Raw genomic sequence first — 15,157 nt, 5'->3', positions numbered from 1 at the left:
GTTTCCTAAAGTCTCATGGTAAGACGCTAGAATAATAAAATCTACTCAGCGACTTGAGTAGATAATTGTTTGACATTTCCGAAAACAATTTTAGAAATTCCGATTGAATGTTAACTTTCCATTGTGCCTCATTTGATCTGAAGCTATCAAGAGCTCTTATAACCCTACTACAGTGTTTATTATGTACATCCAATCAAGATCATGGGGTTAAAAAGCCCCATTTTGTTTCAGGTAGATTCACTTCTACACATTTGTGTATTCAAATCATAAATACAGTTCTTATGTAGATAGTTCAGTGTATTACTTCTTCAAACTGCATAATACAATAGTACAGTATCATAACCATATATTACAATGATTTGCGTTTCTGTTTTTCTACATTATTCCTTTTACCGAGAGTGTTTACACGTGTATCTAAGATGTTCCCTGAAAGTCATATATTTTTTGCACTCATCGGACTGCATTGAAGTTTAATTTTCAGTTCTTTTTTTCCATAAAGACTACGTCTCCCTCTCTTCTTACTCCTAGCATCAATTTCTTCTTTCTGCAGTGAGTCTATCAACATTTGATCTAGGGAAAGGTCCTCGGCTCCTCATTGTCCAATAAATCTGTTGCTCGCAAAGCTTTTGGGGGAACAGTTTTCTTCACTTTAGCTTGTTTGCTTTTCGTTGAAGGCGGGTGGGCAAGGGGTGGGGCGTAAGTAGCAAGAAAGAGTAATATTTAGATATATTGATGATATCTGGGAACTCCATATTGTCTAGTGTGACGACAGCTCCTATCGTAGCATTGTAGTGTTAATATAAGCTTTCATTTGGTGTTATCACTGACATCGTCATCGTAAAGCAAAGTGCTATGCAGACTAACATATTTGTTTTATCTTTCTGAGGAATGCTTCAAGCATTGTGCCACTAGTGAAAACAAATGTTGATAAGCGTTTATTTTAGTGTGAAGTAAGGCTCGTTTTCATTTACAATGAGGGAAGTATCATTCAGGGCGCTGAAAGCCAATACCTCTGGTGTTTTGTAAACAAAAGAGACAGTATTAACATCTTACATCTTATTCTTGTCTACATATTTCATTCTCAACATAGCCACCCTGGCGACGAATACGCTTATTATTGTTACCGTCAGTGTAGAATGTTTGAATTTTTCTGATGGAAACATAAGCACACATTTCCTCAAACCTATTCTACAGTATGAATATGAAGTTCTCGAAGGTGTTCTTAAAGTTTTGGAATGAGATGAAAGTAAGATGGGGCCAAGTGTGCTCATTATGGAGGACAACCAGTGACAGTGAAGCTATGGCACTGAATTCCTGCAAACGTCATAGCGCTTCTGTGTGGCATGACATTGTTACGCTGAAGGAGAGTCTGTTCTATGTGTGGATGAATTCATTGAATTCTAAACTAGATGGCAGCGTGGTGTTTCTCACGCACCCCCACACTTAGGTTACCCACCACCATGTTACCCGCTACAATTCGGTATCCTCTAGCTGCAGGGGAGTGCAAATATGCAAACACGAAGCATGAAGATATAAAATGTTAATAAACTTAATTATATATAAAAAGCTGCAAGGGTTTCACATAAAAAATGCTGAGGCCTTTTCACCACACCCTTGTCCATTCTGTATGCCGCTACCATTTGAGTAAGTATTTCGTTTACCACTCAACTGATTTACAGTTCCAAATCAGAATTATTGTACTGCTCAACGTTTGCTGTTTAGGAGTATCAACTGCGTCTTCTGGTGAAGATATGGTGTTACAATGCGAAACATGAAGTTAATTCTCCAGAACTACTTCATGAATATCACATATATTCAGTAGTGTGTCTTAGGTTTCATGATCTTGCCAAGAGGCTATTATATTAGGAAAAAGCATAAAATATATGAATTCGAAAGGGAGGGAGGAAGTGACCTGAGTAAAAGTAACTGACATTTTAAAGTGATGTGGTTACAGCAAAAACACAGTGACTGCCTTACTCCATCCCTTCTTTCCACGTAAATAGACACTCTATTGTTCAAAACAACGTTGACATCATTTCTTTACAGCTACCGTACTGGAATTCCTTTTATCTACAAATATACTGCAACAGGCTGCAAATAGTCTTTATTAAAACACTATATTTTAAACGTGGTTAACGAGCAAGGATCCTTGTGAGTCAAAACAGAGTCAACACCTTACGACGGTTAAATTCTGACTGTAATACTGGATATCTTCTCTGTTAAAGGCCACACGTTATATAGATACACATTATTAGGCTCTAATACAGTTGGTTCCATTGGTTTCTGCATCGTCATGGTGTTGATCCTTGCTGACTGTTCCGTCCTTCAGGAGCAATTTCATGTCCCAGTGACAAGAGATTGCCCTGAATCTCTGTCCGCTCATCCACCATCTTTGACAAGGCCGTTGACAGACGATGGACACATCTTATGTCCAGTAACTACGGCAAACCATTGGTGATGAATTTTATTTAAAACTGAAGCAGTGGCTAGGTTTTAACTCGGACTCTGGATGTTTCGATTACTACACTCTACCGCCAGAACTCTAGCCCGCTATCATCTTATCCATAATTAACCTACACAATCAGAAAATGGAGAGGAGTCTACAGGTGCACTATAGAGAAACAGTCCAAAGCGATGAGTTCCTCTTATTTATGTCCACAACATTACTGAGATGAGAAACGTTTCCTCACGGTAGGAGAGTGCTCTGAGATCGACACTCTAAATATGCGTGTAGCGTTTTCCTTAAAACCTCTCTGATTGGTCATCTCCATGAAAGGGATACTGATTACGAGAAGGGAGGTAAGTGATGACGTCATAGAAAGGGTTTGGCATGTGACGTCATGTGTAAGGTACAAAGCGCAGTACAGTACTTACGCAGAGTGTGTCCGTTATGATGTTACCTACACTCAGGGGTGGCAGAGAAGAGTTAAGTTCTGACTGTAACACAGTATCGCTTTTATTCTCAACACCAACGACAATTTTTTCCTCTATCACGTCTTCAGACAACTCCTCCCCTCATAGAGGGCTTCATTGGACTCTTTCCATCTATCTTCTCGCTCCTCTACATTTAATGGTGGGAGTCCCATTGCGTAATTATTGTTGTCGACATTGCTATTAGTTTTTATGAAGTTTGATTTGACTTCTCTATATGCTGAGACAATTCTCCCGACGGTCATATCGTTTCTAATTTCATTACTTCGTCGCTGTAGCGATTGTTAAAGCGTTTGCATTGATTGATACAGGGTTATTACAAATGATTGAAGCGATTTCACAGCTCTACAATAACTTTATTATTTTAGATATTTTCACAATGCTTTGCACACACATACAAAAACTCAAAAAGTTTTTTTAGGCATTCACAAATGTTCTATATGTGCCCCTTTAATGATTCGGTAGACATCAAGCCGATAATCAAGTTCCTCCCACACTCGGCGCAGCATGTCCCCATCAATGAGTTCGAAAGCATCGTTGATGCGAGCTCGCAGTTCTGGCACGTTTCTTGGTAGAGGAGGTTTAAACACTGAATCTTTCACGTATCCCCACAGAAAGAAATCGCATGGGGCTAAGTCGGGAGAGCGTGGAGGCCATGACATGAATTGCTGATCATGATGTCCACCACGACCGATCCATCGGTTTTCCAATCTCCTGTTTAAGAAATGCCGAACATCATGATGGAAGTGCGGTGGAGCACCATACTGTTGAAAGCTGAAGTCGGCGCTGTCAGTCTCCAGTTGTGGCATGAGCCAATTTTCCAGCATGTCCAGATACACGTGTCCTGTAACGTTTTTTTCGCAGAAGAAAAAGGGGCCGTAAGCTTTAAACCATGAGATTGCACAAAACACGTTAACTTTCGGTGAATTGCGAATTTGCTGCACGAATGCGTGAGGATTCTCTACCGCCCAGATTCGCACATTGTGTCTGTTCACTTCACCATTAAGAAAAAATGTTGCTTCATCACTGAAAACAAGTTTCGCACTGAACGCATCCTCTTCCATGAGCTGTTGCAACCGCGCCGAAAATTCAAAGCGTTTGACTTTGTCATCGGGTGTCAGGGCTTGTAGCAATTGTAAACGGTAAGGCTTCTGCTTTAGCCTTTTCCGTAAGATTTTCCAAACCGTCGGCTGTGGTACGTTTAGCTCACTGCTTGTTTTATTCGTCGACTTCGCTGGCTACGCGTGAAACTTGCCCGCACGCGTGCAACCGTTTCTTCTCTCACTGCAGGCCGACCCGTTGATTTCCCCTTACAGAGGCATCCAGAAGCTTTAAACTGCGCATACCATCGCCGCATGGAGTTAGCAGTTGGTGGATCTTTGTTGAACTTCGTCCTGAAGTGTCGTTGTACTGTTATGACTGACTGATGTGAGTGCATTTCAAGCACGACATACGCTTTCTCGGCTCCTGTCGGCATTTTGTCTCACTGCGGTCTCGAGCGCTCTGGCGGCAGATATCTGAAGTGCGGCTTCAGCCGAACAAAACTTTATGAGTTTTTCTACGTATCTGTAGTGTGTCGTGACCATATGTCAATGAATGGAGCTACAGTGAATTTATGAAATCGCTTCAATCATTTGTAATAGCCCTGTACTTGTATTTCCCTGAACACTTTTGTACTTCCATCTTTTTTTGGTGAATCAAAATTTTTCTTATTTTGCCCAAGGTTTCTTCTCATTAGCTTTCCTTGTACCTACGACTTTCCAACGTCTGTGACTGTCCACTTCAGAGATTTGGACACCTCTTCAGTTCAAGGGCCTGCAGTGGAATTCCTCTTCTTTATATCCACGCCTTTAGCGAAATTCAAACGCGTCCCATCGCACCTCAGCACTTCAGTGTCCCACATGCTTCGAAACAGATTTTTTTGGACGATTCTCTTAAACTTAAGTCTACTATTAATCGGTATTTAATATCGTTCTGAGTCAACATCTGTGCATGGTTTCGCCTTACAGTACTGTATTTAAATTCGCTCTGGTGTGTCCTAGCTGTAGTCTTCCCCTTTCATTGGGTACTTTCAAAGTATACTACTACCTGTGACTCTTTAACTAATTATTTACTATTATAATTTGAAATTTAGTGCAGAATTTCCTCCTCTGTCATTACTACTGTTAAGCGCATATTTTTTCGTAAACTTCTCATCTATTCAGTTACCTGCAACCACATTCCAATCGACTATGAGTATTATATTTTCGCTTCTCTTTATGTACTTGAATATCCGTTCAATATCCTCATGTGCTTCCACTATCAATTCACATGCAGCTCGCACTGCTCGCATTTTCACCTAAACTGTGGTGCTGGTTTTGCTGTCGAATCTGATGAAACCAACCCCATCACTATACCTCTCACAGTAACTCCCTCCTGCATCTTGTCCTACCCTCTCGTTCACTAGTTACGGCTGCTGTTGACATTACCCTACATTCGTCTCACCAGAAATCTATACGTTCATTCCATTTCATTATACTGATCCGCACCATATGTAGATTGAGGCTTTGCCTTTTTCTCATGCTCACTTCCCTTTTGTCAGTACCCTCCCGGATTTCCAAATGGGGGCCTAATCAGACCTCTAAAAGTTTTCTACTCAACGATTGTAGTTAAAGTAATACCAATAGGCCTTGCACTCCAATGAAAGAGGTATCAGAACAACTGTCGCCGATAATTTTCGACATTGTCGTTGTTGGACGGGGATCCCTTTCCACAAATTGATTCATAAAAATGGTTCAAATGGCTCTGAGCACTATAGGACTAGATTTCTAAGGTCTCAGTACCCTAGAACTTACAACTACTTCACCCTAACTAACCTAAAGACACCACACGCATCCATGCCCGAGGGCACGTGGTTCCAGCCCGAAGCGCCTAAAACCGCTCGGCCACATCCGCCTGCAAACTGATATATATACTCTTCTCCATCACCCATGAAAGTCTGTGACATCATCAAGGAATCACTCGGTAAACGCACCGAATTCTGTACTAGAATCCAAATTACTTCAAATGAAGATGTCTACCGTTTATTCACTCTCACGTATAGTCAATGACAGTACCTTCTTCAAGATACTCTGTGTTCCCCAGGACACACCACCTCTATGAATGGGACTGGTGAAAGCGAACTCGATGTTGACTAATAGGAAATAGTTTGTAAATTAACTTCTCATGCACATATAACTCTAAAATCTTATGAGTTAGCTCAGAGCTGCACAACTGCACGAGTAGGTGGAGCGATATTATCAACCATACCGCTGCTTAAACTAATAGGGACACAAATCAAGTAGCAGGACATCTTAAAACTATGTTGCAATTGGCCATTTAAAACGTCGTGTCACACTCAAGATGGATTCATAATTTAATGTTATCACTGGTTTGATATTTGTAGAACGAAGTGAACCATTTGTGTAAATCGCTAACTGATATCTTACGCAAGACAACAATTGTGGTCGTGTTATTTTCGTTACCACTGTCGTCCTTTTAATGTTTATTAGAACTGACTGGGTATCACATATTAAGGTATGTAAGGTACGTAAATCGGAGTTGTTGCTGTATCAGTAAAAGTGGCAAAAGAAAACAAAATGTGTACCTGGTGCAGGAGTTGTCGGTGCTGCTGCAGTTGTCGTTACTTCTGGGGCAGAAGGTTTCAATTCTGACCCATTCGTGGATGAAACTGAGGTAACTAGTGTTGGCGTTGGTGTTGTTGGTTCTGCAACAGGGGATAAAGAGTGCAGTTATCAAACAAAAAATAACGAACTGCGTTGAAAGTACGGGGTAATTTCAAGTACATTATAAACTGTTTCGAAATGAAGCCACTCGAAGGATCTCTTGAACTGATTTTCTCTCGCCGTGAGTTTCTGTGCAATTTCACATCTGTTTACGCTTAACACAACTCTGCAACCGTCGTCCATCCCTGTCATCTAAGGCCAGTGGTACACCACAGTTACCTCGACGGCAATTTCGAATATCGCCATTTTGCCATTCACCACGCACTTTAAACACATCGTCACCGGAGCAGTTCAACAACTTTGCAGTTTCGGAAGTGTTTCCATTCTTAGCCTGAAACCAGCGATTATGCCATTTGGGACTCAGATAAACTGCTCCGTTAGCGCATTACGACAAGAACTGCACTGTTTACTGCGTCTGGCAACACAGTATATATACCCCCGCCCAACCCCCACCACTGCTAGCGCTGCTACCTGCCGCCTGCAATTGGCGGTTTGCACACTGACGCCGTATACAGCAGTGACAACATTAATATGAGTGGAACGTGTATTATTACTATATGTACTTGAAACTTGGTTGCAACACAGCGTTGAGTTGTCCAATGTTCACTGTCACATTTTTAATAATCCCAAATACTGCGTTAAACCCTTCAAGTTACAGAAATCTTGCTAAGTATGGTAGCACTAAAATTTGAGGATCGACGTAATGCGATATAGAATTAATCAGTACCATTTTGGTTAACCATGTAATACACACTTCACCGAGCGAGGTGGCGCAGTGGTTAGACACTGGACTCGCATTCGGGAGGACGACGGTTCAATCCCGCGTCCGGCCATCCTGATTTAGGTTTTCCGTTATTTCCCTAAATCGCTCCAGGTAAATGCCGGGATGGTTCCTTTCAAAGGGCACGGCCGACTTCCTTCCCCGTCCTTTCCTTATCCGATGAGACCGATGACCTCGCTGTCTGGTCTCCTTCCCCAAACCAACCAACCTAATACACACTTCGAAGAATGCACAGTATAGATAACTAATCTCTAAGTACTTGCTGCCTCTCTAATTATAAATGGAAAACAATACACAAACGAATGCTGGGATATTTTGTTTAAGAAGCATTAGGCCATGATGTATAGTATGTTTTTTGTGAATATTCATCTGTCTCATTATTGTTGAAACATCATCAGCGGCTATGTAGAATCAGACAGTCATTTGTGACTGAAACTGGTTCAGAAACTCAAACTGTTTAGTTAGTTCACAATGCCATTATCATGGGGGCTAACTTGTGGTTTAGCTGATACTCCCTCTGATTCTCGAACTGATTATTCACTATTAAAATTTGAAATTTAGTGCAAAATTTTCTTATCTGTCATTGCTACCGTTAAGTGTATATTTTTCCTTAACCTTTTCATCTGATCCATTCTCTCCATCCACATTCCATTATTATATTTTAATTTCTCTTTATGTACTTTGATATCCGTTCAATATCCTCATGTACTTCCACTATATCTTCATATGCAGCTTGCACGGCTTTCATTTGTATCTAAACTATGGTTTTGGTTGGTGTCGAATCTGATGAGACCAAACCCATCAATGAACAGATCACTGTAGCTCCCGCTTGTCCAACCCTTACGTTATGCTATTTTCTGCTGCTGTTGACATTACCCTGCATTCGTCTCAGCAGCAAGCCTTACATTCTTTCCATTTCACTTCACTGATCCCTACTGTATGTAGCCTGAGCCTTTGCATTTTTCTCATGCTCACTTCCCTTTTGTCAGTTCCCTCCTGGATATCCAAATGGGGGCCTAATCAAGATTCTTTCACCGATGGAGAGATCATCGTGATAATTTTTTCTGCTGAAGGCCACTTGCCCTATAGATATACATTATGTGGCCTTAAAACAGCTGTTCCCATTAATATCTGCATCGTCATTGTGTTAATCACTGCTGCCTGTTCAGTCTTCTAGGCGCATATTCATGCCCGAGGGGCAAGAGATTGCCCTGAATCTCTGTCCGCTCATCCACCACCTTTGACAAGGCCGTTGACAGACGATAGAGACATCTTATGTCCAGTGCCTACAGAAACCATTGCTGATGGGTTTTATTCAAACTGAAGCAGTGGCTGGGTTCTAACCCGGACGCTGAATGTTTCGATTACTGGGCGTAGACGCTACCGCCAGCCCTCTCACCCACATTCATCTTTTCTGTAATTAACCTACACAGCCAGGAAAGGGAAACGTGGCTATAGGTGCACTGTAGAGAAAAATTCCAAAGCGGAGAGTTCCTCTTATTTATGTCCACAATATTACTGAGATAAGAAAGTTTTCCTCCTGATAGGAGACTACACTGCGATCGATCCTCTAAATATGAGTGTTGCTTTTTCCTTAAAAGCTCTCGAATTGGTCATCTTGAAGCAAGGAAAATTGATTAGGAGAGGGGAGGTACATGGTGAGGTAATAGAAGGGGATGTGGCTTGTGACGTCACGTATAAGGTACAAAGTGCAGTACAGTACTTACACAAAATGTTTCCGTGATGATGTTACCAGCTCTCAGGGACGGAGGATAGGGGTGAAAGTACCTATGTGAGGTAAGGGAGTCTGGTCAGGAAACAAAGAAGTCGAAAGTTACAAACAACAATCACTGCTACTTCTGACAGTTGAAAATATATACTGGTACTATTGTTTCTATAATTTTAGGATTGCCAACTTCTAAAGATGTTAGTATGTACCAGAACATAAAGAAATGACTGGTAAACATGAGTTTTGAGCACTTGTCCACCTTCAGCTCTGTTAAGCTCCAAGCCCTTTGCTCTCCGTGTTTTGGGAGAATATAATATATATAAAGCAAGAAATAATTATTTACTAAACATTGACTCTATAACGTACACCCCAAGGGTGACCAGCACTTATTGAATAGATGAGATGTGCTTCACAGTACCGAAGATGAACAAGTGGTCATTGCTCTTTAGGTATGCGTTTTATAACCCACATTTACTAAACATTTTCCCTTCGTCCGTACAGTCATCTCTGAAAATTGTCTACCCTACAATCATAGCTAAAACAATACCAATACGTCTTGCATTCTACTGTCAGAGGTGTCAGAACAATTATCTTCATTAATTTACGACTTGGTGCCGCATGTTTGGGGAACCACTGCCTCAAACTGATACATATACCCTACTCCATCACCCATGAGAGTTTGTAACATTATCATGGAATCTCCCGGTATATGCACCTAAGAGTGTTTGAGAAAGCCAATTACTTGGAATGAAGATGGATAACGATTATTTACTCCCGTGTTTAGTCAATGAGAGTACTTCTTTTCAGGATACGTTGTGTTCCCCAAGACACACCACCTCTATGAATGGGACTGGTGAAAGCGAACTCGATGTTGGGTAATGCTAGATAGGTTGTAAGTTAACTTCCCATGCACATATTACTCTAAAATCGCATGATTTCGCTCAGAGCTCCACAAAATATTAACCACGAGTAGGTGGAGCCAGATTATCAACGTTTACCGCTGGTTAAACTAATAGGGACAGAAACGAAGTTGCGGGATATCTTCATACGATGTTACAATTCACCGTTTAAAACGTCGATTCACACTCACGGTGGATTCATAATTTAATGTTAACACCGATTTGATATTTACAAAATGAAATGAACTATTTGTGTAAATGGTTAACTGAAATGTTATACAAGACAACAAGTAAGATATTGTTATTTTCCTGATAATTGTAGTCAATTACTGTTTGTTGGATCTGATGGGGTATCATCTGTTGAGATATGCAAGGTATGTAGATAGGAGTTGCTGCTGCATCAGTAAAAGTGGCAAAAGAAAACAAAATGTGTACCTGGTGCGGTCGTTGTCGGTGCTGCTGCAGCTGTCGTTACTTCTGGTGCAGAAGGTTTCAATTCTGATCCATCCATAGATGAAACTGTGGTAACTCCTGGTGGTGTTGGTGTTGTTGGTTCTGACACAGGGGATAAAGAGTCCAGTCATCAAACAAAAGATAATGAACTGAGTTGGAACTACAAGGCAATTAGAAGTCATTATAAACTGTTTCAAAATCAAGCCACTCGAAGGATACCTTCCATAATTTTATTTTAATAAAGAAAAATTGTGGTCCGTTATGACTTCCATAATGAGGAATTTTATGGAAGGGACTACTGTCAGCACCAGTTTCATTTGACATATCATGTGCTATATAGTTTCTGAAACACAGGAGCATTCCGAAACGCTTAAATGAAATTCGAGAAATAGCTGATTAGACTGAGAATTTCTTGATAGGGATGACGCTGAGCTTTATTTTGGGTGGGTAGTTATGAAGTGGATGGAGAGGGCCGTGTTTGCCACACTTGAGAGTCCTGTATTCCAGAAACCTCAAACGACTGAATATCTTAAAATCTCTTAGCCACAGGTGTTGGGGAACGGACAGGGCACAACTCCGCCAGTTTTATAGGGCTTACGTGCGTTCACGGCTGAGGTCTTCGTACTTGAAGATCATTGACACTGACCACCATGGGGGCTCCGGTTGGCCACATGTGTTTATAGGAGCAGTCCCATACCCAGCCCTGTGCTGAAACCCGTTAACCGCCGTTTACCATCCCCTGGCGTCTCCTCCTGTTGCATCAGGCGTGTACGTTCCTCGCAGCTCCGCCTTCACTCGCGCACCACACGCTTCTAGTTTGCCTCTCGGGTTCCTTTTTTCCAACTGCCCACGAGCCACGATGCCCTCTGGGATCGGCATGCAGTGTGTGCAGAAATCCCTTGCTGTCGGTACAGTATGGCCCCAAATCCAGGGTTTTAACCGTCTGCCATCCTGGTTACTGGAGAGGACCAGAGTAATCTTAGATTTGTTGCGGCACACGATTGATAGCAATCCTACTCCCATTTTTAAAGCGATCTTTTCTAAAATTGTATCTGAGCACCACCACTATGTCGCTGTTTTTACAGGTGACAGAAACAGTGGGATTCTGTTGGCGGTTCTGTTATTCTCCCCGAGCGTGTTCTCAAGGTCCGACTGCCTTAAGCGTTTACTGTCTTTGATGCAGAATTATCTGCGATGTTGCGGGCAGTGGAGCAGATGAGACGTTCTTCCAGTACTAAATTTCTTATCTGTCCTAATTCTCTAAGTACGCTTCATTTGTTTTAACATTTGTACCCAGCACCTAAAGTAGTCCATACCGTCCAGGATCCCCCTCCTCCAACTACATCGACGGGGGAAGAGGTGGCTTTCTGTTGGACACCAGCGCCCATAAGCAACTTATCCGACAATATAAAAATTCGGCAGTGAAGTACAAAGTTAATGTATGAAAACACAGTTTCACCATGGCAGTAAATGAAGAAATTTACTAACTGCACAGTACCATCTGTTTAAATGTTAGTGTTAATTGGTCACATTGGATTAAATTAGATTAGATGCAGTATTTCTTCCACAGACCCAAAAATGTGATGGTTACCGTGTGTGTGCATTTACTGAGATTCAGGATTAGTTGTATATGTTGCATGTACGGTTGTTTGATTCATTACGATATTCATTAACACTCTACGTTACCATACGTTTCGACCTACAGCTATCATTAGCAAACTTACACCAGCCTCCAACTATCTCAAGTATTTACTTTTAATTTCAATTTATAGGTTAGTGTACACGTAAAAGTGAAATACAATGTCCAGTCCCAAAAATATGACCACCTGTCAAAGGGCTAAATATAGTCCCCAAGGATACATGCTTACTTGTTTTAACCCAATGTGTCCTCTAGAAGCACGAGATCGCCCAAGAAATGTCATGAAAACATTCCCCTTACCACAACGCTCCGTTATCCGTCTGGATACTTCCTATCATTTTTTCATTTTTTCTTGACCGTACGCATTAACGGTCATCTGACTGATGTAGCATATAGCGTGATTCAGCTCAAAAGGGCACCTGCCGCCACTCAGTGGACGTCCAAAGGCGGTTTTGGTGTGCGAATTCCAGCCTGGTCGCCGATGAACAGTAGTCAGCATGGGTGCTTGATCCAAGCATTTAATGTGTAGGGCTACACGCAGCAACGTTTCCTGAACGGTTCTGGAAAAGACTCTGTTGATAGCCCTTGACGGACTCTGGCTCATCACTTCCATGTCTGTTCACGCTTAACACATCTCTGCAGCCGTTCTTCATCCCTGTCATCTAAGGCCCGTGGTAAACCACAGTTGCTTGGCTGCAATTTCGGATTTCGCCTTTTTTTCATGCACAATGTATGTTAACCACATCGTCACGAGAAAAGTTTAAGAACTTATCCAATTAGGAAGTGTTTCCATTCTTGGCCTGAAACCAACGATTATGCCCTCTTGGACGTTAGATAAATTGCTTCGTTTCCGCACTACGACAACGACTGGTCTTTTTACTGCGACTGCCAACCCTCTACTGCTAGTGCTGCCACCTGCCACCTGTAAAGGGCTATTCCACACTGACGCCAAGCAGTACGCAGTAGCGGCAACATTAATGTGAGTGGAACTTGTATTATTACCACATGTATGTGAAACTTTATTGCGCCTCCTCTAAGTGGCTATTGCATGCTGACGCCGTATATAGCAGTGACAACATTAATTTGAGTGGAACGTGTATTATTACCACATGTACATGGAACACGGTTGCAACACAGCGTTAAGTAGTCCGATGTTCATGTCACATTTTTAATAAACTGGGATAATTAAGTACCATATGCCAAAGAGTGCGTTAAACCCTCCAAGGTAAAGACTTGCTGATGATTGTAGCACCAGTGTTTGAGAATCTGACAGTATGCGATGTAGGAGTAATGGCTCTGAGCACTACGGGACTCAACTGCTGAGGTCATTAGTCCCCTAGAACTTAGAACTAGTTAAACCTAACTAACCTAAGGACAACACAAACATCCATGCCCGAGGCAGGATTCGAACCTGCGACCGTAGCGGTCTTGCGGTTCCAGACTGCAGCGCCTTTAACCGCACGGCCACTCCGGCCGGCTGTAGGAGTAATCGGCACCAGATTTGTTAACCATGGAATACACACTTCGAGTAGTGCACCGTGGAGATAACTGATCGGGAAGCCCTAGCTGCCTCTATAATTATAAACGCAAAGCAATACACAAACGTATACTCAGATATTCTGTTTAAGGAACTGTAGTCCATGATGCACACCTTGTTTCAGTGAATATTGTTCTGTCTCGTAATTCTGGAAACATAATCAGTGTCTAAGTAGACTCAGATTGTCATTTCTGACTTAAACAGGCTCAGAAGCCTGAACTGCTTCTTTAGTTTACAATGCAATAATCATGGGGGCTAACTTGTGGTTTAGGTAATGGTGGCAAAGTCGATTGACTTTGAGCCAGAAGTATTTATATCCAGCTGATCCCGACATTAGCAGTGTAACAATACAGTATCTGTGTGTGCAGTAGCAGTTGCAAAGCTACTGTCATGTCATGTCAAATCAGTGAACAGATTTGTAGCGTCAGTACTGCATGAGGGAAGTGGATCTCATTCCTTCCTCTGCACCCTTATCACCGTATCTGAACCGTTTGTTGGGATTAAGTATACAGAGATTATTTTTTCCTATACCACCCAACACAACCGCCACCGCGAGCCCGAAAACTCCTTCAGGATGTCGTGAAAAAACTGGTGTATCCACACAATGGTTGGGTTGAGACATAGCAGTAGTATATCATCTCAGACCACATTCTCATTTCAGAGTTAGTGAATTTCTAGACTAAGATAATGATCAAGAGATGTGGTCAGGTGGGAACCTACATTGGTGGTTGGGAATTTTTATTAAAGTGAAATTACTGAAGAGTGCGAGATACTTTACATTTGGTTGAGCGTAAATGTCAAACTTAATGGTAGCTTGCTGCCGCCACACAAACGCAGAAGGGATTGTGTGTAAGCTAAGAGCAAGTCCTCCCATATGTACTTCAGAGATCGGTGTCAGGAAGGCTGGCATAAGAATACTAGCAGGATCAAAAATTATGATATGGCGTAGTCTGCAGGATTGGACAGCCCTTCGGTTACAAACTGATGGAAAAGTCGACGGCAGTGCCGGATGGAAGGGAAAGATAGTTCACCCCAGAATTACTTATTGTCTGCGTTCATCAGTAGGAGAAACTATGTCATGTACCATTGTGTGAGTATCTTCCCTGGACCCATCAAGTTAGGCCATTGTGTTATGAGAAAGATGAATAGTGTTAAAGTGGATTTCTGACGTCACTGCAACGTAGAAATTTAAGCAGTGGGGGCGACGAGCCAATGTTAAGACTGAACGAGCCTGGTGTTGGATGACGTTGGACATGTGACTAACAGCAGTTCCACAACTATGGCATAATAAGCTTTACTTTCACTCATGTCGGGTTAACAACGTGCAATCAATTCAGTGCTCAACCTGACATCTCTGTTGGTAGTGCTGTCACAATTGTTCACTAGTTGGGATATTCAAAGGTTTGTTCCCGCTGGGTCCCTCG

General features: G+C 42.0%; 1 protein-coding gene across 1 annotated transcript in view; it reads right to left on the bottom strand.

Annotated features, from left to right (window-relative positions):
* LOC124805759 (mucin-2-like) overlaps positions 1-15,157 on the bottom strand; it is a 193,636-nt gene that overhangs the window by 79,330 nt on the left and 99,149 nt on the right. Inside the window, exons 2-3 of the mRNA XM_047266327.1 lie at positions 10,540-10,659; positions 6,557-6,676 (exon numbers count right to left, since the gene is read on the bottom strand). Coding sequence (XP_047122283.1) covers positions 6,557-6,676; positions 10,540-10,659 — 240 coding nt within the window. The remainder of the gene's footprint in view (positions 1-6,556; positions 6,677-10,539; positions 10,660-15,157) is intronic.

The sequence above is a fragment of the Schistocerca piceifrons genome, chromosome 7 (assembly GCF_021461385.2).
Source record: "Schistocerca piceifrons isolate TAMUIC-IGC-003096 chromosome 7, iqSchPice1.1, whole genome shotgun sequence".
Taxonomy (NCBI): domain Eukaryota; kingdom Metazoa; phylum Arthropoda; class Insecta; order Orthoptera; family Acrididae; genus Schistocerca; species Schistocerca piceifrons.
This window is presented reverse-complemented; position numbering and strand designations above follow the sequence as displayed.